This window comes from Pholcus phalangioides, unplaced genomic scaffold, assembly GCF_987345545.1.
Source record: "Pholcus phalangioides strain wild (caught in Gottingen) unplaced genomic scaffold, Ppha-v1.0 ptg000003l_1, whole genome shotgun sequence".
Lineage (NCBI taxonomy): Eukaryota > Metazoa > Arthropoda > Arachnida > Araneae > Pholcidae > Pholcus > Pholcus phalangioides.
Genome location: NW_028301596.1, coordinates 54,499,745 through 54,524,050, shown reverse-complemented (window position 1 = coordinate 54,524,050; position 24,306 = coordinate 54,499,745). Strand labels below are relative to the sequence as shown.

The following is a 24,306-nucleotide window of genomic DNA, read 5'->3' as shown; positions in this document are numbered from 1 at the left end:
GAAGTTAACAGGGACAAAAATAATTGAGACTCATTTTTCTAAATTTATTTTTTCATTATCAATTTCGATTATTTATTGAATAGATTCATAAATTCTGAAATTGTTTGATTAATTGCTAATTATTAATTCCCAGACTAATTTTAATCTGAAATCACTAAATTATTTGTTTTATTTTGGTAATTCCGAAATAATTTTCCTTCTCAATGTATCTTGAAAGATCATTTCTTTCAATATAATTATATGTGTAATTATTCTTTTAATGATTGTGAAATTACTTCCTACTTATTCTGAATTTTCATCAATTTGTTCTGGGAATTATCTTTCATTTAATCTAGAAAATCATTTTTTTTGCTCCGTCAGTTCTTCTCAACCTTTGGAAGCCCGTGGTCCAGTAAATCTCTTTTGCGTAAGTGAAAGGCCGTCACGCGTAATTACAATCCCTACTTTCTTAGTAACGCAGGAAGCATTAGCACGCCGGCGATTGGTTACTGCGAGCAAAAAAGCTAGCAAGACGTCACGAGAGGCGGAGTTTTGAGCGAAACTGAATTTCAAAGTTCATTAACGAAAAATGAAAGCATTTTTTATTAAATCAGTAAATGATAGCTGGGCCCAGCTTCGCGAGCAGTTATTATTGTGTTCTCGATGCACGTGAACCGCATTTGATTAAATCAGAAACAAAAATGGAAACATTTCTTACTAAATCAGTAAATGACAGCACAGATGGAAAAAACAAAATTTGGATGGGTTTTAGACTGAATCGAACACAACCTTCAGTACGTGAATCTCGTACTATAACCATTACTCGAGCGGTGGATGTTGGATTCAAACACAATTAAATTTATCTATTGTTGAACAAAACGCCAGCAAAAATTTCACCATGAGTGACGTAATGGTTCATCACTCATTTCGGCCAATCACGATGCGTTAAATTGCTACAATGTAGCTAGAAATGTAGGGATTGTTTATAAGCGGCCTGGTGGTTGAGAAACACTGCTCTAAGTAGTTTCCAGTAGAGATGACTTGCCTTAAGATACACAACACAGACATTTTTTCCCCTTTCTGTATACTGGGTACAAGCCCGGGGCCCCGAAACTTCCCACTTTTTTTCTAATTTAAGGGCCCATTATTTTCTTTTGCGTCAGGGGCCTCGACTGACTTTATTCCACCACTGCTTCTGCAGCTAAATGGTAGAGCAATCGCCTGGACAGTGAGACACATTGATGGTTTGATTCCCCACAGAAGAATGTCAAATTTCTTTCCGAAATTTATCTCCACTTGGTATCTAGGCAGTTGTACTTTACATGTTTGGTATTACTTGTTGGATTCAATGTATCAATGGTACCGATAACTTGCCAAGAACATTATAATTGCAATTTTGCAATCAAATTATTTCTTTTAATTCATAATTACCATTCTTATGTACAGATCAACATAAAAAGATTATGCAAACTGTTTTTTTACATGTAATGTATGTAATATATATATATATGTATAAACAAATAAAGCGGATAAAAAATATAACAGACGAAAAAACCAGCAACAAGCATAAACTTTCGAGTACAATATAATCGCTTCTATAAAAAAAATGCTACTTTACTGTCACAAATGTCTACTTTTTTTTTAGTTTCTTCTAGTGCAAAATCTAGTTCTCGATAAAAAATCACATTTTTTTATTCGTTCATGAAAACGATGATGTATTTATTTTGTACAAGAATGTCAGATCAACGAGCAATATACATGTATATACAAAACATATTATGGAGAGCAACAAACATTATCGTTGTTATTCCATGAATTGACCAATAGGGACACGTGGCTTAAGTACTTGACACTGCACCTCGTTCACTCTGTGAACTAAGGCTGGATTTCAGCTGGTTGAAAGGGTGCTATCGCACTGGGCTAGAAAATGTTGAGGGCGTTAAAAATGAATTTTATTAAAATGATTTTACATATTACATTCAGCTATAACTGCTTTAAAAAGCCAGAATTCGGAAGTTCTATAGATTCATTGATGGAAAATACGCAGACTCATTAACACACACACATAGGCCTATGATAGTGAATATGTGGCTTGAAATTCAAAAAAATAATAAAAAATCATGTATTAGAGATTTTGTTGCGCCTATATATCTTGCTTACATGAGGATCGCTAAATGAATCAGAGAAGTTGAAGGATTGGGCTCGTTGAAAACCTCTGTTCAATTTACCAAGCAATGATCTTAGGTCTCACTAAGTAGTCATTTTTATTTTAGGCATATAACCATGATTTCCGTGCACCGAACCTCTAACATAAAAATATATATAATCAACATTGCCTTTGTTTTTGAAGGCTTCACTTTGTTGTCGAGATTCTTGTTATATCACGCTTTTGTTGTATATGTCTAGGTATGTAGCCTATTTTTGTCTTAAAGGCACAAATGCGAGCCGATCTCCCCCGTCAAAAAGTCTTGTCACAGAGAGCAATAGGGCTACAACAGAACGATTATTCAATCATTAAACTTAACTCATAGTTAGAAAAATTGATGGCAGATGGTAGCACTACACATAACAAGCATTACACAGAAACAAACTTCACATTGGGTTCATAATACGTACACATTCCAGCATGTACCAATTCATTAGAAATTCTGTAGAGGAATGTGTACGAGGTGTATGTATGGTTCAGTAGTAGTAGTGTTTTTTTGTGTGGTGGTGGTGGATTGGTCACAGTAACCCGGTTCGAACCTCACTGGCATAACAGTGGTGGTTGGCTGAAGTTGGTTTACTGTGGCACGAATGCAACAGGCCTACAATGGTACAAATATCCAGTTACAACACTTCCCTCACAATTTTAAATTCAGATGGCAGCCCCATAAAATCAGACAACACTATGCACTCAGACTGTCAGGTAAACACTCACACTTTTGGTACCACTGATTTCGGTGTAATTAACTCATTTGTACCTACAAGTGGAATAGTGTGAAATATGTTGATAATTCCTTATTATGGAAAAGTAGAGAAATCCGTCAAATGCCACCAAAAGTTGGTACATAAAAAACCCAATGCCACCATATTCCACCGCATTAGCAGGCATGTGTGTTGCTGGGAATTTCGCAGATTTTTCTTCAATTTCACATGAAAAATGTAGGATTCCAAGAATATTCATTCACATAGATTGAACAAGTTAAATGAAAATACAGTAAAACCGCTCTCAATGGACAGCACCCCTCAGATACGGCCATCCCCCCTCTTTTATGGCCAAAACCATCAATCATTGCCCAACAACAGGAATATTAGTCATTACTACACTCGATATGAAATCGTCCCACCAATGAAATTGCCATCGGACCAGAAACAGGGCATTTCCACTTAATAGGAGGCATTATCATCAAGTGTCCTCATGGATTAGACTGCCAAAACTGGCGAATTTTTCTTTTCCCCCGCTGAAATTTCTTTTTCTCCAAAAAACAAGAGAGCACAAGAAACAGACATTTTCTGGATAAATTCTTTCAGAAGGATTTTTTTCCCACCCTCAAAAGTATGGATTTTTGAAATCGTGGCCAAATATTCAGGAATTGAAGAACATTTTGAGAGTCCGAGAGATGGAGTAGAAAATCTCAGGAGACTTGGTGGCTATGCAATAGGGTACAGTAGAGTCTTGAAACTTCAAGGTTGAAATGCTAAAATTTTTAAGGTTTAAGTGCTAAAACTTTTAAAAAATTTCTTGGTTTTTTTTCCCAAGCAGAGTTTTGTTCAATGTTGTCCCACTTTTTTAACGAATGCGAGTAATTTCAGTTGAAAGGAGTTCTTGATCCCTGGACTAGGTTCTCCGGTGGATCTAAAAGCCTCTCTATAATAAATGTCTGGTGCAAAAAAAATTAATATCAGGCCCCTCCGTAAGCCTCCCTTAATCAGATTTTAAGTCAGAGGCCTTCAAACTTTTCCTATTCACGAGCACTACCTGTACCTACCATCAAAAGAAGAGCACCCTTACGGCAAATTTATGCATGACATTAGGATGATTTCAATCCTTCAATACAATTTGTACAAGATGTTTACTTAAGAATCGGTACATGCCAGAATGTGTTGTGTGGGTATATGCGTAGCCCTAACACTATTTGTGTTATCTGAGTTGTGTTTGTTTCACGTTCATGATGGCGCTATCATCTCTTCCATATTTTAAACTGCACATGGTAAATGCTTGAATTTTCATGTTATGTGAGCATCATGTCGAAGCTCTGTGGAGAGACTTCTTTGAATTGCAGACTGGCTGGCATTTGCGTCTCAAAGTTGGAAAACTGCAGTGAAGCAACTTCAGCTGACCACCACTGTGCCGCCAAAAGGGTTCGAACCTGAATGATTAGAGCACAACACGATGTACTGTATACAACAGAACAAGGAGACAACCTGGTACAAAAAAGGAAACAGTCAACTGACATTTACAAGAAACTGTGCACATGAAGAAATGTGAGTAGGATTGCATCATCTGTATGTGTGTGCTAGGACGCACTACAATTCCCAAAACAAAGCATTAAAAAAACTTTGAATTTTTTTTTTTTTCGGTAATCATCAATTCAACAAGACTCCATGCCAGACATTCTAAGAAATCATTTGATAAAATTAGTACATATTTTGGATTAGTACAAATTAAATAAAAGTTTGCACAAATGTTGGAATTAACGACCAATTTTTGAAAATATTCAACTCATCTGAACTTATCATATTCAACGTATATATCACTAATTCTCAATATTCAACTTATAATCACCAGAGTAGAGCCTGGAAGTTTCGCACTAAAAATAGTCAAAAAGGCACAAAATAAGGCATTTATAATTAATGGTAAAAAAAAAGTAACTAAGAGCTACGACATTAAGGGTCAATGAATGAATGAACACCCAAACTTTGCCACTGGACAACGCAGTGAAGTGGGGGGGGGGGGCGCATTAAGGGTCTGAAAACTAGCTCAAATCTTGGCTGCACTCATTCAATCTGTATTATTTCAACAGTAGATTATAACAATTTAATTTTTTGTCTGGCTAATTTAATATTAACATGCTAAAGAAAAAGTTTATGTGGCCCTCAAGGCTAGGTCGGAGTTCAATTCAATTGAATACTTTATACATCATTAGCCAACATGCAAAAATAGTGCTAGCCAAAATTAGAGAATAATTATATCAAAGTAATAACATTTTCAAATAGAATTTAAAATAACCATTTTCATAATGACACATTTTTCTAAAAAATGTCTATGATTAAGCTTTGTAAAGGATGACATCACTTTCTGCTATCATACGAAGGTTTTTAACAACTGGGTGTTGTGAAGATGAATTTTTTGGAAAGAGAAAACTCAACTGCCTTTTCTCTTTCCAAAAATTCATCTTTGCCAGAGGCAGTTGTTAAAAACATTTGTATGATAGCGGAGAGTGACATCATCCTTTCATAAGTCACCATCTGGTGGCAGCATCAGCGGTTGTGAGCTTGGCCTGAGTCAGGTCCGGCCATCCATGTACAGTCCCTTTCAGTGCACACAAGCTCCAAGGAAAGATCAAGAGATTCGTTGCCTTTATAGTGTAGTGCATTAATCTGGAAAGTGAAAGGACGTGGATTTGTTTCCTTGCAAAGGCAGTTGAAAATTTTCTCTTTCCAAAAATTCATCTTTGCAACAGCCAGTTGTTAAAAACCTTCATTAAGCTTTGTGTTTGGATGGTCTGTATCAATTTTGCAAAAGATCTCTTAAATTCTGGACATGATTTTTGCATATCTGAAATAATTCGCCATGTTTGTTGGTAGTTCATTTATCTATGGTGTTGAAAAAAATCAAAATAATGTGGGCTTTAAGACCAGAGCCCTGTCATCTTCCATCCTGACCTTTTGTAGCTATGATGTCAACTAAAGGCCTATTAGGACAACTACCGGTCAGCTATTCAACTGAAATGTTGTGCAAATACACAAGCAACACATGTGGAAAAGCAAACTTCTAATTTAATAACAGACTTTCTTATACAGTACATGGGTTGCTTTCGTCTAGAACTCTTGATACGAATTCACCAGTATTTTGATTGTTACCTGAAAGCTACGTATAGCACAGATGAAAAGTCTTTGTCACTTTTATGCCTTACACCAATTTTCCTACCTCTCAGACACTTAGTCTATTTGTGTTTGAATAAGGCTGAGGGAAGGAAGGCTTTTGGTTGAGAATAAATACTAAGGGTTGAAGATGCCTTACACCAATTTTCCTACCTCTCAGGCACTTATGCCTATTTGCGTTTGAATAAGGCCGGAGGAAGGAAGGTTTTCTGATGATAATTAATACTAAGGGTTGAAGATGACTTACACCAATTTTCCTACCTCTCAGGCACTTATGCCTATTTGTGTTTGAATAAGGCCGGAGGAAGGAAGGTTTTCTGATGATAATTAATACTAAGGGTTGAAGATGACTTACACCAATTTTCCTATCTCTCAGGCACCTATGCTTATTTGTGTTTGAATAAGGCAGAGGGAAGAAAGGCTTTCTGATGAGAATTAATACTAACGGTTGAAGATGCCTTACATTAATTTTCCTACCTCTTAGGCACTTATGCCTATTTGTGTTTGAATAAGGCCAAGGGAAGGAAGGATTTCTGATAAGAATTAATACTAAGAGTTGAAGATTGAAAAAAAAACTAATTTCTCAATGCTAAAAATACATAAAATTCTACAGAAAATTCAAGAGAGAAAATAAACATAAAACAATGTCAAAATAGGCATTTACAGCAGAAAAATCTAAAAAAAGGTATTTTTAACCAAAAAAGTTTGAAAATAGCCAAAAAAAAAACCGCCATTTATACCATTTTACCTGAACTTCCAGGCTCTAATAATCACAAAGTAAAAGACAGAAAAAAAAATGTATATTTCGATAACACAGTATAGGTGATTGATATTATTTCCCAATCAAAATAAACGAACTATATATTTTCAACATGAAACATAAAAAAATATATATAACAAATGACAATAATATAACACAAATAACAATGATACAAACAAGACAACTATCGTAAAGCTAAAATGAGAATTTTCAGAAAGACCCGTATATGATCGTGCACCATTGAAGTATCAAAACGACACCAATTTTTTGTAAATGTTACCAGAGAAAATAATTTACATGCAAATAAAAGAAAATAAGAAAGAGTAAAAAGTTTACAATCTACATTTCAATACATTAATTTTACTAATAAAAACGTTTCCTACTGGCAGTATCGATTCCAAGCCAGAATTAATTTCATATTGCTTCTTCAAATAAACGCCATAGAGATACACTGATGAGACAGTTGAAAATACACAATGAAATTTACTCAATGGATAGCTGTAACTCGATGTTTGATTAGTTATTCTAACGCAGATGTTTGAACATTTGTTTGTGCAAAAATAATCGGTTTTGTAGAAACTTTTAATCTTTTTCCTCCTTGAATGTGTGGCAAATTTCAGGATTTTGTTTATTTACAACTCTAAGAGAGCTCTCCGATTGGTGCGTTCTGAAGCCACAGTTCGTGCATGAATCTATAAAGCTCACCAGACACTGAAACCTAAAACACACACAAAGAATGGAGAAATATATATCTGGATGAGTATAATACATTATTTCACGATAGTTAAATGAATTGAACTATATATTCATTTCAATGAAGAAAATCATGTCATAAAAATTTATACACAGTGCAATCTCTATAACGATACTCTGTGAAGAAAAAAAAATTGTTGTAGAGGGATTCTCATTATATGAATCACAAATTTATCATAGGTGGAGATACGGGGAGGGAGGGGGGCAGCATGTCTTTGCTGCCCATCTGTGCATGTGTATATATGAATTGACATCATCATGCCCCCTGTCAGACTTTAAAATCTATCTTTGCCTATGAAGTTTATGCTGATGTGACATCTTTTCTATATGGCTGCTGTTGGCACTACTACTGTTTGTCCATACAAGCACATTGTGAAATATTCCCTCCAGGAATTTTCAATCAATAAGTACATGCCGGAACATGTTGTCGGTGTGTGTGTGTGTGTGTGTGTGCATATAAATGGCCCTAACGTAGCCATGATATGTGCTTCATTCGTGTCATACTGGTGCTGCCATCCTGCTTCCACATTTGGAGGTGAAAATGGCAAATGTCTAAATTTCCATGTTACGTAAGTATTGTGTTGAAGGTCTACTATTACTGAACCATACATGCACCTCGTTCATATTCCTCTGCAGAACTTCTAACGCATTGGTGCATGTTGGAATGTGAATTAACGTTTTGCGAACCTAACATGAAGTTCGTTTCTATGTAATTGCTTGTTATAGTGCTGCCACCTGTCATATATTTTTCAAACTATGAGTAAAGTGTTGTGTTGAAGGTCTGCCTATTCTCTGCGTAGAGACTCTCTTTCAAATGAGGAACCAGAGTAACTGCAGAAAACCAACTTCAGCTGCATATTAGTACTACTAGAAAATGCACTAAAAAAACTTCAGCCACATTATTAGTGGTACAAGAAAATCCATAATTGACCAGTAGATTGACAAATAAAATTATCCCAAGGAGTCCCCAAGGGATCTGTTCTTGGCCCCCTTCTCTTTAATATATTTATAAATGATTTATGTAATCTAAAAATTGATGGCAAGATAATCACGTTTGCAGATGATACAGTCATACTTTATTCTACTGCTACCTATGAATCTGTCCAAATGACAGTAAATTCTGACATGATAAAAATTAGAGACTGGTTTCATGCAAATGATCTTCAACTTAATATCTCTAAAACTAAATATATTAACTTTTCTTTGCATAACATTCCTGCCTTGAATATTGACTTTGATTCATAAACCTGTATGTAACATTAACACTGATTGTAACTGTCATAAATTAGAACAAGTGAATACTATAAAATATCTGGGTATTTTTATTGACTCTGACATGAAATGGAAATCCCATGTTCATAATCTACAAATAAAATTAAGATTTACAATGTAAAAATTTTATTTTCTAAAATATTTTGTTAATTGCTCTTTTTTAACCACCCTCTGCTACTCACTATTCCATTCTTACTTATTATATGGTTTACCTATTTGTGGTAGTGACTATCTGACTAACTTAAAACCTATTATATCACTACAGAAGAAAATTATAAGGCTAATTTTTAATGACTATTATACTCCTTCCATCACTCTATTCAAAAATATAGAAATTCTGCCACTTAGATACTTATATTTTTATAAATCCCTGTTACTCCTCTTTAAACGTCAATACTCCCTACCATTAATATCCACTCGATCTTCTGCTAGGCGTAAGGCTACATATTCTTTGCCAATTGTTCACAAAAACATAAAAAAAATTCATTTCTCTTACCTAATACCTAAGTTTTATAACTCTCTGCCCATTGAAATTAGGAATGCTTCCTCTCTTTACGCGTACAAGAAGAACCTCAAAAGATATTGTCTATTGATGACATCTCCGAGCATTTTTAGTCTTTTGTTTTTTTAAAAAAATCGCCCCTCACACTAATTAAAAGTAATTGATTTTCTCCCATTATATTTATCAACATTTTTAATATTTTGCCTTTCTGACAGTAGCTCAATTATTCAAATCATATTTATTATCTCTAAATTTGATATTTAAAATGCACCCCCCATGCAATGACACAATGATGTTACTATTATTTTTTTGTTTTTCCCCCTTCACCCATCTATTTGATATTTAACTATCAATTTCCTTCCCCATTTATATTTGCGTTTATGTAAAAGTGTTTATATATAGGTATTTCCCCCCTCACAAATTGTACTTTTTTTAAATTAATAACCCATCATCCAGTATGTGACAGTCATGTTCACCTTGGATGAAAAGTTCTTTCTATTTGTATATGTATGCTTGTACATTTCTTTGATAAATTAAATAAATAAAAAATAAAGATATTGCTTCTGTAAAGGAGTTTATTTTGCATTGAGGCCATTCAAAGTATTATGTCAGTTAGCATCTGGGGGGGGGGGGATTTGCTGACTTTCGATGATTGTTATAGCGAGGTTTCACAGTGTTTCCGTCAATTGATATAAGAATCTAAAGAAATAGAATTTTAACTTAATTATAAAAATCTCAGCTACGTCCAATAACTTTTTAATGAAATTTGTCAATGGTGTTTACTTGTCAAGAAAAAAAATAAATAATAATAATAAAAAAAATATATATATATATATATATATATATATATATATGGATTTGAGACTACTTTATAAAACTTTCAACAATTCATTTGCTTCACACAGGCTCATATTGTCTGAGTAAGCTAGAATAAAAAACTAGATGACTTTCAACAAAAAATCTGACCATAATTTTATCAGTTTTTAACAATAAAAATATACAGAATGAAGTTAATTCTTCATAATGAAGAATGACTTTGTATCATAAAAAAAAATTCTGTAGTAGTTTTCAATATCGATATATTAACGAAAACAAGAAAAATTCCAATAAAAATTTCATTATACATAGAGAATAACATACTTCTCCCATTGTCTCTTTTATAGTTTATAGACATATATTTATCACATAAAATCAATAAAATAATTTTAATTTAGAAGTAATTAAGAATGAATGAATAAGTCAGATAAGATTCAACTTGAAAAAAAAATTCACTTTATAAGGAGTGGGATTCAAATTCCTTTTTATGTCGGGCCTGATTGAGGACAAAGATTCTTCCACATGATGCCTTATTTCTGCTAGAGTTGGCAGATCTATACATATCTGTAATGTAGAAAAAAAAATCTAGAAAATTGCAATCATTTAGTTCTCAATTACACGAATGAAAATTATCAAATGAATTACTATGCCGAGAATTATTATAAAACAATAATAAAGATATAACAGATCTTTTCTCTCTTAATTTAATCTAAGCCATAGTTTGAGATGAGAAAGTGGGCATCTGTCCCCGTTGTGAATGGCATAGTGAAGCTTGAATTTGCACTGGAGTTGGATGTCCCTTTGTTGATCCTGTTTGCTTCTTTTGTTCAGGTTTATCATTCTGTGATGTTGGAGGACCATGTATGTTGAGGCATTGAACGTGTGACACTTTGTTTCCTAGATATATCCTCATCTTCTCGCTCGAGATGTGAATCTTCCTCTATACTTTGCAGAGGTACATTCATTGGAACAAGCTGGTTTTTATGTGTTGATTGAGAACTCTTCTAGAGTCAAGCTTTACTACGTAATGGCAAGATCCCAGACACTTTGAAACTGCACCATCACTGTTATTTTTGAGCAGACAACTAAGAAGGAAGGTGCATTTTCTTTTCAATTCAAATCTAAAATCCACAAAATTTTGCACAATGGGTTTTATACGTAGAGAGCCTCTATTCTATGAACAATAATCAAAGATGCTCTCTCAGTTATGATAGAAAACTTCAATAGCTCAAAATTGATTGACAATCTAATGAGCTGCACATCTCAATGCCTCAAAGATATTTTAAACTTATTGAAAAAGTCTAGGCAAAAAAAAAAAAAAAAAACACCAACAGAAACACAAGATTGAACAGTAAACATACCTCTCCATCTTTCCAACAGAGCTGGAGAAGATTTTCAACTTTCACAGGCACAGCATATGCTCGTTTTGATTCCTATGATGAAAAAGTTGGAAGAATAACAGAGCACATGTTAAATCACGAACCATTATTTCATTTCAAATAAATACTCAAAAGTACTGTATTTTTCTAATGCAAATACAAAGGCCACAACAGACAAAATGCTCATAAAAATATGGATGTCAAATATAACTGAAATACAACCCAAAATAAGAGCAATTATCACAAAAAAACGAATACACACTAAAAAAGACTAATAAAAACATAAAATCATGACAAAATAAAATACACAGCCCTTAAAAAATATGGTTGTCTTATTTAAGTAGACTATGTATATAGCTTCTAGATTCATTCCATTATAAAGATTGTATTTCTCTTCAAACGTGTCAATTGTGTTAGAATTCACAACCCTGGAGGTAAACTATTCCATATATTCACAACCCTGTTTCAGAAAAACTCCTTGCACCACCATAACCTGGAATTGTTTCCAAATGATACTGATGTCCCCTTGTCGAAGCAGTTGATTTATGGTGTATCAATAACTCATGGTTCATCCTATTGAAAATTTTGTGAACACTTTGATCATATAATCCTGACACCTGTATTCCTCCAATGCAAACATATTGAAGAAATCAAGTCTCTTTTCACAGCTCAAACTTTGTGTGCCAACAAGAGCACGCATAGCTCTTCTCTGCACCCCTTCAATCAAGTCTATGTCCCTCTGTAGGTATGGTCTTCAAACCTTATGGCATATATTCCAGTCTAGGACAAACTAAACCCATGAAAAGTGGAAGGATCACTTTAGGAGTAGCAAAGACATCTTTTTAAAAATGAAACCAAGTATTCTATACACTTTTTTGACCACAATGCTCAGAAAAACCTAAGATGATCGTCAATAAGAATTCTGAAATCGGTGATCCTATCTGCATCTGGAATAATATTACAGTATGTATTTCAACTCATAAGCGAAAAAAGGGTTGTTCAAACAAAAATGAGCGGCCATGCACTTGTTAACGCTGAAACTCGTGCTTCATTCATGCTACGATGATATTCAAGTTTGTCTGAAGCAATTCCCTATCACTTGTATTACAGATATTGGAATCCTGCATGTAATTTGCAGATTATAAGTTCAAAAAACATTGGGGAATTTTTTGGTGCAGATTACACACTGCTGTGTCTATCTGCAGCCTTTTCTTCTTCTGACAGGTTGGAATGAGAACAAATGTTTAAAAATCAAGATGTCAAAAATAACATTTGGAGGATTTATATAGGTGCCAAAACTTCTTTTTACAAAAACATGACATGCAACCCCTTTCAGTTTCTCAAGATTTGATGAATGAAATTTTTGCATGTAGATTATATGGTGCTGCAGAATATGTGTGATGACACTTGTTTTCCTGAAAATAGTGAAATTGGCATCTACAGATTATATGAGAAGAAAATGAGAGAAGAAAATAAGCTTATATACTGGTCAGTTTTTAAGGGTGAAAAAATTGGGGTTAGCTTATGTACAAGTATACACAGTATTTGTGGTGATTCATTCCAGGTATCTCCAAGAATCCTGTATAACAGATCAGTGTTTGGTTTTGTATGACAGAAAATGGTTAGTGATACACAAGCGCATCGGCATGTGCTGGCTGCTAATTAACAAATGGGCTCATAACATTTTACATACTGTAGTGCTCCCATTCCAGCATTTACATAAAGCCCTCCAGAACTTGCAGCCTATAATGAATTTGTTCGGCCAGTTATGTTTGATGTGAAAAGTTTTATGCAAATACAATTAGATAAAAACCCTTTGTATATTCCAAGAGTTCGTTTTTTTATACAGTAGTCTTGATAATAAGAGATGGATGGGACAGAGGCCACCTCAGATCATCAAAAAACTTGAATTATCCAAAAAACAATAAAAAATGCTTTAAATGTTGGTTTTATTTAAAAAGAAACAAGCAAAAGCAGTACTAGCATACTTGCTTCATGTTTGTTCTTGAATAAGATATAGATGACATACAATGGGTTAAAAAAAAAAAAAATCAAGAATGTGAAACGGGCGTGGAGATGAGAGTGTGATTGAGAAAAGTTGGGGGATGGGATTGATGGTGAATGATACAGATAGCTTTCAAATGCTTTTCCAGTGATTTTACATAAGCAATTAGGGGACAATGTCGTTGTCCACCATTATGAAGAAAATGGTGAGACTCTCACTTCTCTTTCTCAAGGATCTCCCAAATGTTTAAATGATACAGGTTCATTCAGGGAGTCTAAAAATTTATTACACCAGTTACCCATTATAGGGCTCAGGATTACCAGTCCTTTTCAAACTGAAATCACTGTACAATACATATGTACTAATGTAATGTATTGCCCCTTGGGCCCCACGGTATTACCGATGTCTTTTCACCCGCGATACCCCCCCCCCCCCCCCAGTTGACTAACTAACACTAGGTTTTTCCCCTGGGTGAGGACCTGGTTGTGTCATTATATGGATTGATACAATTCATTATGCTATATTAAACAATTATGCGTATGAAAGTAATAATTATATTTAAATACCTTGTCTAATTAGTGGAGGGTCGCAGACTTCTGATGGTTCTGTATAATTTATTGTCTTGGTCTCACACTCACAATAGCCCTACCGATATCATGGGGGAAAGTCCAGCCGGCTTCCTCCCTGTTTTTTAAACTGTTGCCATCCAAAAATACACAGTACCCAAAATAATTGTAATTACGTGGCAATATGCAAATCAACGGATTGATGCCAGAGTTTTCCCGATGTGCCAGAGATAACAAATTAATCAAGTGTGCCAAGAACAAACCAGTTCTCAGCAAATATAAATAGCCCTAGATAAACCCGAAGCTTGACATTCATTCTTCTCAATTCGTTCAGTCTACTCGCTTCACTCAGTGCGGCTAATGGGTTGATAACCTCTACTAACAATTAGTTGTTGTGATGCTACTAATGTCATAATATGTAATATACTTGTACTAGGCTACTCTGGCTGGTCCTGGTAGTTGTTAAAAATATGTTCTTCTAGTCAATATAATATTGTTTTATCGTACATTCTAGTCAGGTGGAAAATGGTTCCTGAAAGGGTCGGGTGATCCGTAAAATGTAAAATCTATCTGCAGTTACACAATAGTCTACAGTGTTATGTTGGTGAATGTCGAGATGTTTCGTCAGTGGGATGTGATCCATCGTGTTCTAACAATGTGCAACTTCAGAAAGGTGCTCAGCCTTCAATGGTGTTCCTGAGGTGAACCTTCCCAACTGGTCAACGTCACTCACCTCGCTAAAAGGTTGGATACTCTGCTCTCGTAGTAGGACTTGTGAGTTATTCTATGATGTCTAGCTGAAATTAGAGGATGTTCTTCGGCTGTATTGGGTGAGACCTTTCACATTATTTTGTGAATTGGAGTATTGTTACCGATACCAAATTTGGAATTAACATGTTTAATAATTGATGAGCTCTAAAATGTAACTTGTTAAAATATGTTACAACATTAAATGTTTTGACTTGTTGACTTGGAGAACTTACCTAGTTTCTCTTTAATTTTGCCTGTTGAATTAACTTAAATCCTTGAATCATGGGACTGTAGCTCGTAATACACTACACTAAGTAGTACTCCTAAGGAAAACAAATAAAGAAGTTGGGTTCTTGGGAGGAAAAAAAGCAAAAGAGGGTCTCAAGAAGGAAGTTTGAAAATTTGCAGTGCCTTTTTTCAGATTAGCCAAAAAGTCAAACTTTTGGGGGTTGGATTTTCAAGACTACTGCATATACAAGCTTTTTATAGACATTTGTAAAATATTTTACATTATTTTTCCTTTGATTTTAGTCAAGAAGTCTCCTTTATTGAAGAATTACATATATAGTAAAACCCCTCAGATGCAGTCATCCCTCTTTTATGGCCAAATAATAAAATTTCCCTTTACACCCCTGATTAATGGTCACTCCTATTTTACGAAAGAATTTTTTTGTCCTACCGGTGTCTGTAAAAGAAAGGTCATACTGTAATAGTATGACATGCTATAATAATTTGAAAGTGAAAAAAAATTATGATAAAAACCAACAAATTCGAAAGACTTCTATCAAACAAACCTGGAATGGATGTCTGCAAAGGACTCTTTGCATTGGTTCTGGCGGAGGCTCATTTGCTTGTTGCATGATATCGAGCAGAGCATGACCTGCAAAAGAATGAAAGTAACATGTAGATGCAGAAAAGTTCAAAACACTTGAATAATTTGAGAAAAATATTCAAAGAGAAAGATGTCTTACATTACTTAATGTAACTTGATGAAAAATGTTATTTTGAAATGAGCCCAGAAAAACCTTGACATTTTAGTTTCACTCAAATAAATGGCTATTATAAGGAGGTTTATATCCTTTACTTGATGTCTAACCACACCCTGGGAAAGGGGACCCCCCTCAAGAGCCCTGGGGCGAAAATATTCATGGGGCCAATTCACGAGGGATATTAATAATAATTTTTTTTTATCCCTCATACATTGGAACTTCCTATAATCTTTAATTTTCTGTAGCAGACATCAAATGTTAACAGACACTATTCTGAGTCTTGTTATGGGAAAAAAATTTACAGTATTCACTCTGACTGCTATGCAGTCATGTAGTCGTAGTGACGGACTGACATTGCAAGGACCTGGGTTCGAATTCCTCTAGTCATACAGCGATGGTCGGTTGAAGCTGGTTTTCTGTGGTTCCTAACTTTGAGTAGAGAATGCAAGCCGATCCCTCATTTTTGAAAAAAGTCTCTCCGCATAGAGTAGGCAGACCTACACAAATTCATAACATAATTTATATATTTGTCCCAAGTCATTAAAATAAAATTATGCAAGTTACAGTTTACAATAAAATTATAAATTTTACAATAAATTCAGTCATTCCACTTCACTTATAGTTTGAAAAAATAGATGGTAGCACTAAAATTAATGCAGAACACTAGATTCATACTCAGACTTGTAGGTGCACATGCACACTTCCAGCATAACTCATTTTGTAGTAAACTGCTATGACGATAGACTGGAGTTGTGTGTGCTTAGTTTAAAAAAAAAAGAGAAAAGTATTCACTCTGTATTAGCTGATACACCCCTCTGAAGACATAATTTTCAGTCCTATGCAGAGTCACTATATAATCCATGTTTTATGGGACATCCCTGTGTTTCCCTTATTTTTGCTGTCTTGAAATTTTTAGAAATATCCTGCTTTTTTATGGAATACATTTTGTAGAAGAATATTCACAATGTGATGAGGACAAATAACAATTTACAACACACCAACACATGTTTTGGTGCTAATGGGCACTGTTATGAAGGTGGAAGGAAAAATAAACATGTTTTGTCCCAATGCAAAACACGGTCAGAATGAGAGAGAGTCTGTGATGGTCAGAGTTGTTTCCTTGACTTCAGTATTTTTATTTTAAGTACGTTTTGATGACATAAAGTATCAGTAACAGAAGGCAACAACTATGTACAGCTTGGCCCCCCTTATATATTCTTCGAATGCTTTTTTCAGATGTGATAGGTCAATGGAATGGAGAACATTGACTAAGCTTCATTTACTAATTGTTCATGAAAAGCCTTAATGTACGTACCTAAAGTAAGTAAAGTAAGTCTAAGGAAATGGTGATCAAGAACTTTTTGGATTACCTTAGCCTCTGTAAAATTAAATTTGTGGTCTTCACTTTAGCAGTGTAAAGCTATTGTGGACACATAAAGCTCTTGATTTTTAACATACCTCTTATGTTCACTTAATCTACATTTCAGACATCGGTGGTTTCACCGATATAACCTTGTAACCTTGAGCACAGTTTGTGAACAGAATATAATAAATGCCCCATTGGTTAGTTGAAGGACAGGACACACCCCACTTCCCATCTCAAGGAGATATTGAAGCGTTCATTGGTTAGTTGGTGAGATGGAATCTTTTGGGCAGCTAAGATGAAAATTCTTGGGTGGCAAATCAATGACTAGTATTGAAAGGTATGTGACAGCTATATCTTTATCACAAAAGCCTTTATTGTTATTGAGAGTTGACTCGGTTTTAGTCTTTTTTCTGATGATGTTATCAACCATTTCAGAGTTAAAATCCCTATCTATGGCAATAGCAAGAATGAAGCTGAGTTCCTGATCTAATGAGTCACTGTTGGAGCAGATTTCAAAAGCTCTATGTACGTATGATCGAAAAGCTGATTTTTTTTTGTTTGAATTGGTTACAAGATCATTGATGTGGAGGTAGTGCAACAGAAAATCGTTTTCTATACACAGAAGTTTGATAGTTTTTTCATTTTTGGTCACCAAGACATCTAGAAATGGAATAGTTTTGCTTTCAGATTCAACTGTAAATTGTATGTTGGGATATATTCCATTCATGACTTGCAACAATTAATCCAATTTCTCTCTCAATCCCTCCCAAAGAGCAAAAGTGTCATCCACATATCTTTTGTAGAAACAGAACCGAACAATGCCATGTAACTGGGCCTCAAACTATTGCTCCGTTCCGGACAACGCTTGTCTGCTCCAGATGAGGCTTTACAGTTATTTTGCGGCAACAATTGGTGATGTCCAGTACTTTTATTAATGACTTTTTTTGTTATCATTGTAATTCTTAAAGAGCAGTCAACTTTCATTCAGAAAAAAAAAAAAAAAAAAAAAAATTATATTTCAATTTCTATTCCTGGAGTTTGCAGCCACTGATAGTGTGTGTGTGTGTGTGTGTGTGTGTGTGTGGGCAGTGTGGCTGCACCCATTGCAACACACTCTTAAAGGCACCTCTGACCTTGGGCAGCAAATTTTAAACTCACTATAGACGTTCACAAAAGGGAAGGCAGAATCCACAATTTTGCAGGAAACTTTAATTTAGTAGACTGTGCACATTACTAATTGAATGATATTGATTTTACATAAAAAGAGTGACATGAAAATGAAATTTACCATCTTGACCATATAGCCTGTATACACATTTCTTGCCAGGTATTGTGACTTTCATTACATCTAGACTCAGCTTAATACATGGCTGTCTGTTGACTTCAACAAGCTATGGAATATATGTTATGAAATACTTCACGTAATTGTATCAAGAATGCAGATAATATAAAGGATATGCTAAAAACTCGAAATAATTGTATAATTATTTGACACAATGGAGTAGATGTACATGTTAAATGAGATGCACCTTAACAGTTGAAGTAATTAACATTTAAGATGAAATATTGACAATTAGATCACACAAACTAAATTTTGATCATTAAAATACCATAATTCACGAATCAAAAGAGCAATTAAAAAAACAAAAAACAAAAGCTTTTCATTTATCACAAATTCAGACCATTATTGCTGGAAAAAATGGGAAATTATGTCTGGGTAGAGCCGTTATTAAAGTTTCATGACTGAAGTCATGTTGGTAAATATACAATTCTCTCGCATTATCAAGTCATGGTTTGAAATTAAGAACAAAACTAGCAGTTTGAACTATAGCTGAGGCAGCTACAGCGGAGTGGATAATCGTGGGGGCGATGCCTCAGAAAACCCCCCTTTCCTTTCCCCCCGAGCTACACAAGGGGGTCTTTCATGCAAGATAATTAGACAAAGTAAGATTAATATCAAGACAGAATGTTAATCTGCACCAGAACCTCTGCAACTAACAATGTGTCCCTGTCCTGGGTTGAGCAGGGCATGACATCTTGCAGTGCTTAACCTCAAACAGACAGAAACAGTTGAGTAGTTTCCATTCAAAGAATGATTCTCGTTGATCTTTCTCTCTTTATCATTCACGACTAAAAATGCCCATTGCAGTTGCAAATGAGTTCTGAATTTTGAACCATGTCATAGTACAATTAAACGATGAACCTCTCCACTAATTATACAAAGTACAATTGCCTGGATACAAGGGAAGATGAATTTGGGAAATAAAATTCACATTCCTTTGTGAGGAATCAAATTACAAACCTGTCACTGTCCAGGTGAGTGCTCTATCATTAGCTACAGAGGACACCTTTTCTTCCCTTATGCTGAACGAGGCTGCGCTTTAGACAGCTTCGTAATTCAGCAACAGCTAGTAACCAGGTTAGCTCACACAGATGGCCATGGATTCATCTGAAGGCAAATCTCAATTGTTATGAATTAGGAGGCTGCTTAGAGCGCAATCCGTTCAGCATAAGGGAACTAAATATCTGTCCTCTGTAGCTTAATTGTAGAGCACTTGCCTGGACAGTGAGAGGTTGATTGTTTGATTCCCAGCAGAGAGACATGAATTTTTTTTCCCAAATTCATCTTCGCTTGGTATCCAGGCAATTGTACTTTGAAAGGCATAATAGTTCTAAAAGAATTACAGAAAATTTTTTTCCGTAATTTCCATTCCTTTGTGGATACTGGTGGAACAAAAAAATTCTTCTGCAAGACAGGGGTGACAGCTAATCAGGGATTTGAAATACATGCTTTCATTATACAAGAAATTATTATTTGGTTACAGAAGAGGGGCGACAGTTAAGAGGGGCTTTACTGTATACAGTTTTCAGAACCCCTGGATGTTTAACTATAACAGCCACCTGTGTGGACAAACTTTAAGTTAATGAGACCTTGGGCAAAGCAAGAATTTGGAAGGCCCTATGGTTAGGGTCAATGACCTTCCACTCATACACTGAATACACAACATTTCAATTTTTGAACCCATAAAACTATTAGGCCTAATGCCATAGGAACTAATGCCCTACTTGCCCATTCAGGAATCAGACCCAAGTCACCTAAATGGATAACAGTGAAGCATATGAAGTGGGGGAATGTTTTTTAAAAATCTAATTTGCCAAGTAGAAGGAACTAATTATTTGAGCGCAAAAAAATCACAATTCAAAACAAAAAGTCACAGAGCAGGAAAGAAATACAGCACACATTGAATATGGTACGAAAATGAAAAAAAAAAAAATTCTCACCTTAAAGACACAACCAAGGGCAGGCTGTTTTTGACAGGTCACAAGATGAGTTCCAATGCCAAAGCAGTCAATTCTGTGACCCTAAAAAAGTCAAATAACTTGGAGATGTAAAATCGGTGATAAAAAACTACAACAAAGCCTGATATTAACATCATCAAATGATTAAAGAAACAGTCGATTCAAACATTCTCATGAACATGCCCTACTTCTGATATCAATGCCATGTAGTTAATGAAATAAGGCACGATTAATGAGCTGGCTTGATGCAAATATATAATGAGATCTAAGAACTCTGAGCAAAGGTGCGACAAGAAGAACACATTGGAGGGGCTGAAAGTTGCTGGTCGTCCCATATATACGGGACTCAAGCACGTACGCAGGAGGAGGAAGGTGCATTGCATAGGTTATTTTTCAGAAATTACTGGGGAAAAGAAGAACTCAGCCATTTACAAATTTATTGGAGGGCCTCAAATGGTCTCAGCCCCCAGGTTCCAGCACCTATGACTGTGCCCGAGTGGCATGGTGGTAAGATGCTCGTCTACCATCGTGAAGGTTGTTGTCATGGTCCCGGGTTCGAACCCAAAGGAGGATATAGATAAGATATTTTCCCTAACGAACTCGAGGCGACCACCGATAGACAGCACCTTCACTTCCAACCCATCTCACTAATGGCAGTAAATTGCAATACAGCGATATGGCCAGAGTTGGTGTTTGGTGAAGCTGCATCTATGACTCTATAATAAACTTTATGATTAGTCATGTAATATAAAATTAATTTTAAGTGTCAATGTTCAATATTGTTTGTAATATACACATTTCAAATTGGGTGATTCTTTTTGAAATACCCTGTATATCTAAAATGTTTTACCAATGCTTACCTCAAAAAACTTGAAACTCAATATGCATTGCTAACCCAGGTTTTTAAAAACCTATTATGACAGCTTAAATAAAATTCTCTCAATCATAATTGTTTTTAAAACCATTGAATGCTCCTTGCAAAAATATAAACACACCACTTTACAAATTATCTTGAGTATTTGTCCTATTCCACAAAAAAAAAAAAAGCCATCTTCTAGACTAGATCTATCCAACACAGCAATACAGCTACTTATGCAAACTCATAATCAAGGGATTTTCTTACACATTTCCGAAATTCGAGCATAATTATACTTATTGCTTAGATAGTATAGTTTGTTCAAAAAACCATCCAACCATAATTTTTATGCGTAAACCAATGAAGCTAGGAAGACGTGGTTTGGTGCATGTATGTAGGCAACCCTAGTATGCATGCTTGAATTTTTTCCTGCCTACAGAAGCTGCCAGTTGTCAGCAGACTGCAGATGAATAAAGAACTGTAAGTGAGGAGCCGTGGCATTTTCATTTTTGAAAAAATGGCGGGAAAAACTTAAAAAAAAAACCACACACTACTACACTAAATTATATATGAAGCTTGGTGATTACCAAATGGAAACAATTCACAAGATTCAGTAGACCTTTGAAAATAAAGAAATGGGCACTACAGTGATAAAGGAGTGGAACGATTGCTTTAAATATGGCTGTATGTCAGTGGTGAGTGAAGCAAAATCTAGAAATGAGATAGTTTTTGAAAGAGTCACAGTCTCTGGTGATGCAGAATCATCAAATCATGATCAGAGAACTTGCAGACGAGATGAACGTTATCATTCGATCTGTTCCTCCCATTTTGACTGATGATTTTGTCTTCAGGAGATGCAATGTCAAAATAGGGGACCCGTTCGACTGGTATCCTAATATCGTAAACAGATCTGCACTATTCAGACGTATCAACATTATCATGCACTTTGATCAAGATCTCAAGGACTCTTATCATGGATCACATGCCTATCTAACAGCACAGGGTACAGAGTCCATCGTGGGACATGTTCCGTTAATTCCTATAAGTATAGGCACAATCATGCCCAACATCGCAGTCGTTTGTCCGAGAGCAAAGCATGTGGAGACGCAGACAGCTCTACTATCGACGGCGGGTCCGTCTGGGTACCGGCCTCCACCGCAGTACATGCCGGTCATACACTACTCACCGACGCCTACGTTTCCACAGGAGGAGGATTCACAACACACTATACCGGAGACGCAGGACTTATCGCCGTGGGAACTATCGGACTAAAGCACAACCTGCTGTACCCAGGAACTGGCTACAGATACCTATATGCAGGTATGTGACTCTCAAATCAATTCAAACATACAACTATACTTTTGGAATGTCTAGTGCTCAAGCTCAGACTCCTGCTAAACTACTTGCAGAATATGAAAAGGTATCATCATGGCTACCGACTGACAAGGGACTTCTACAATCTCTCTCCTACACCTGGGACCAGTACAGAGCCAAAGGACTTGTGCAATGGTCAGCATATTTCAAAAACTGCAACTACGATATATACAGATACGTCACTGATCCTGACAGCAAACTGGTCAGCAGTACTTCTCTCCAAACTGTATACAGACACTCCAGTCCTGTTATGCACGTGATCTGGGACAAAGACGGTACTGTACCTAAAGCAATTCAATACAACGACGAGAAAGGTATGTTCTCTAAATGGCAACTCAATTCAAAAAAACCATTCAAGTACACTCACAAGATACTCAAATCACACTGGATAAATGACTCTCTCACAGATCTAAAGACTGGCAGCAAAAGAATAGACGACATCATCGGAACTCTTGAACACATACCTATACCTAACGGACAAGCTGAACTTATAGAAAATGACCCAGCTAAAAACGTTAAGGCCACATATATGGCGTATCCCCGGTGGTTCCTGCTCCCTGATATGATATCGCCCATATTCTCTATTAATGACAATGACTCTAAAAAAACTAAATATGATATTCAAACATATATGCATGTATCTTTCAATGTAGAGTTTTATACAAAATGGCTTGTATCTGAATACGCGTATAAACTCTTACTTTCATGAAGAATAAAAATTTGAATATTAGTGCAATGAACTCTCTGTCTTCACTCACTAATTACCATGTAATCAACATTTTTTTCCTTTCAGCAGAAGAGGACATAGCTTCCCGGCATTACTCTGACGTGCTATACAGAGAAAGCCTACCTTTTGGTGAGTTGTAGACAACTTCACTGCAATACTGGGGTGTGCCCCTTAAAGTTGGCTCAAGTGTAAAGCTTCGCCCCTGAATCACGCTGACAGTATTCTTTGACTCCAGTGGTGTGATTTATGATTATGACAAATTACTCGTCACAATTGAGATCTTAATGAGTATCATGAAACAGTTTTCATCCAATGCAATTAGAGTTGAGATCTGAACTACGAACAATTGAGATTTATTTTCCAGACTTTTAACAACTAATTTTATTTTTAAAATTTTTTGGTCACGCTGGACCATCATAACCAATCAGTGTCACGAGCTAACATAAGCTAACATAGGGATTTGCACATTATATCGGCGTATTGTAAGAAAATCGTAACAGAAATCTGTGGCAACAGTTAAACACCAACATTGAAGCCAGAGTTGACAATATATGGTTAGGCTTATTGTAAAATAGGATTGTAGAATATTGTGGAGTAGGATTGAAACCGTGTGGGGTGGTCCACGGCTAACCACTGGCAAAACAATAAAAATATTACATACAATTAAAAATAGTTCAAAATATGGAAATTCATGACTCAATATGGAGTTTTAACCAGAGAGGTAATGACGTATCATGAGTACACACCGCATGATGCAACCATCACCAAGGAGTTTTTCCAAGAGGTTTTGCGGCACAATTAGCAGCTCCATCACAATTAATTCAG

At 35.5% G+C, this 24,306-nt stretch overlaps 1 protein-coding gene across 2 annotated transcripts in view; it reads right to left on the bottom strand.

The window, feature by feature from the left end:
* Positions 1-2,686: 2,686 nt before the first annotated feature.
* Positions 2,687-24,306, bottom strand: part of Naprt (nicotinate phosphoribosyltransferase) — a 44,169-nt gene continuing 22,549 nt past the window's right edge. The window contains exons 9-14 of one of the 2 annotated variants that reach the window (XM_089250360.1): positions 20,507-20,587; positions 18,513-18,615; positions 15,664-15,749; positions 11,531-11,602; positions 10,626-10,733; positions 2,687-7,544 (exon numbers count right to left, since the gene is read on the bottom strand). In XM_089250360.1, coding sequence (XP_089106486.1) covers positions 7,467-7,544; positions 10,626-10,733; positions 11,531-11,602; positions 15,664-15,749; positions 18,513-18,615; positions 20,507-20,587 — 528 coding nt within the window. In that variant the 3' untranslated portion in view covers positions 2,687-7,466. The remainder of the gene's footprint in view (positions 7,545-10,625; positions 10,734-11,530; positions 11,603-15,663; positions 15,750-18,512; positions 18,616-20,506; positions 20,588-24,306) is intronic. The other variant, XM_089250352.1, reaches the window with a different exon arrangement.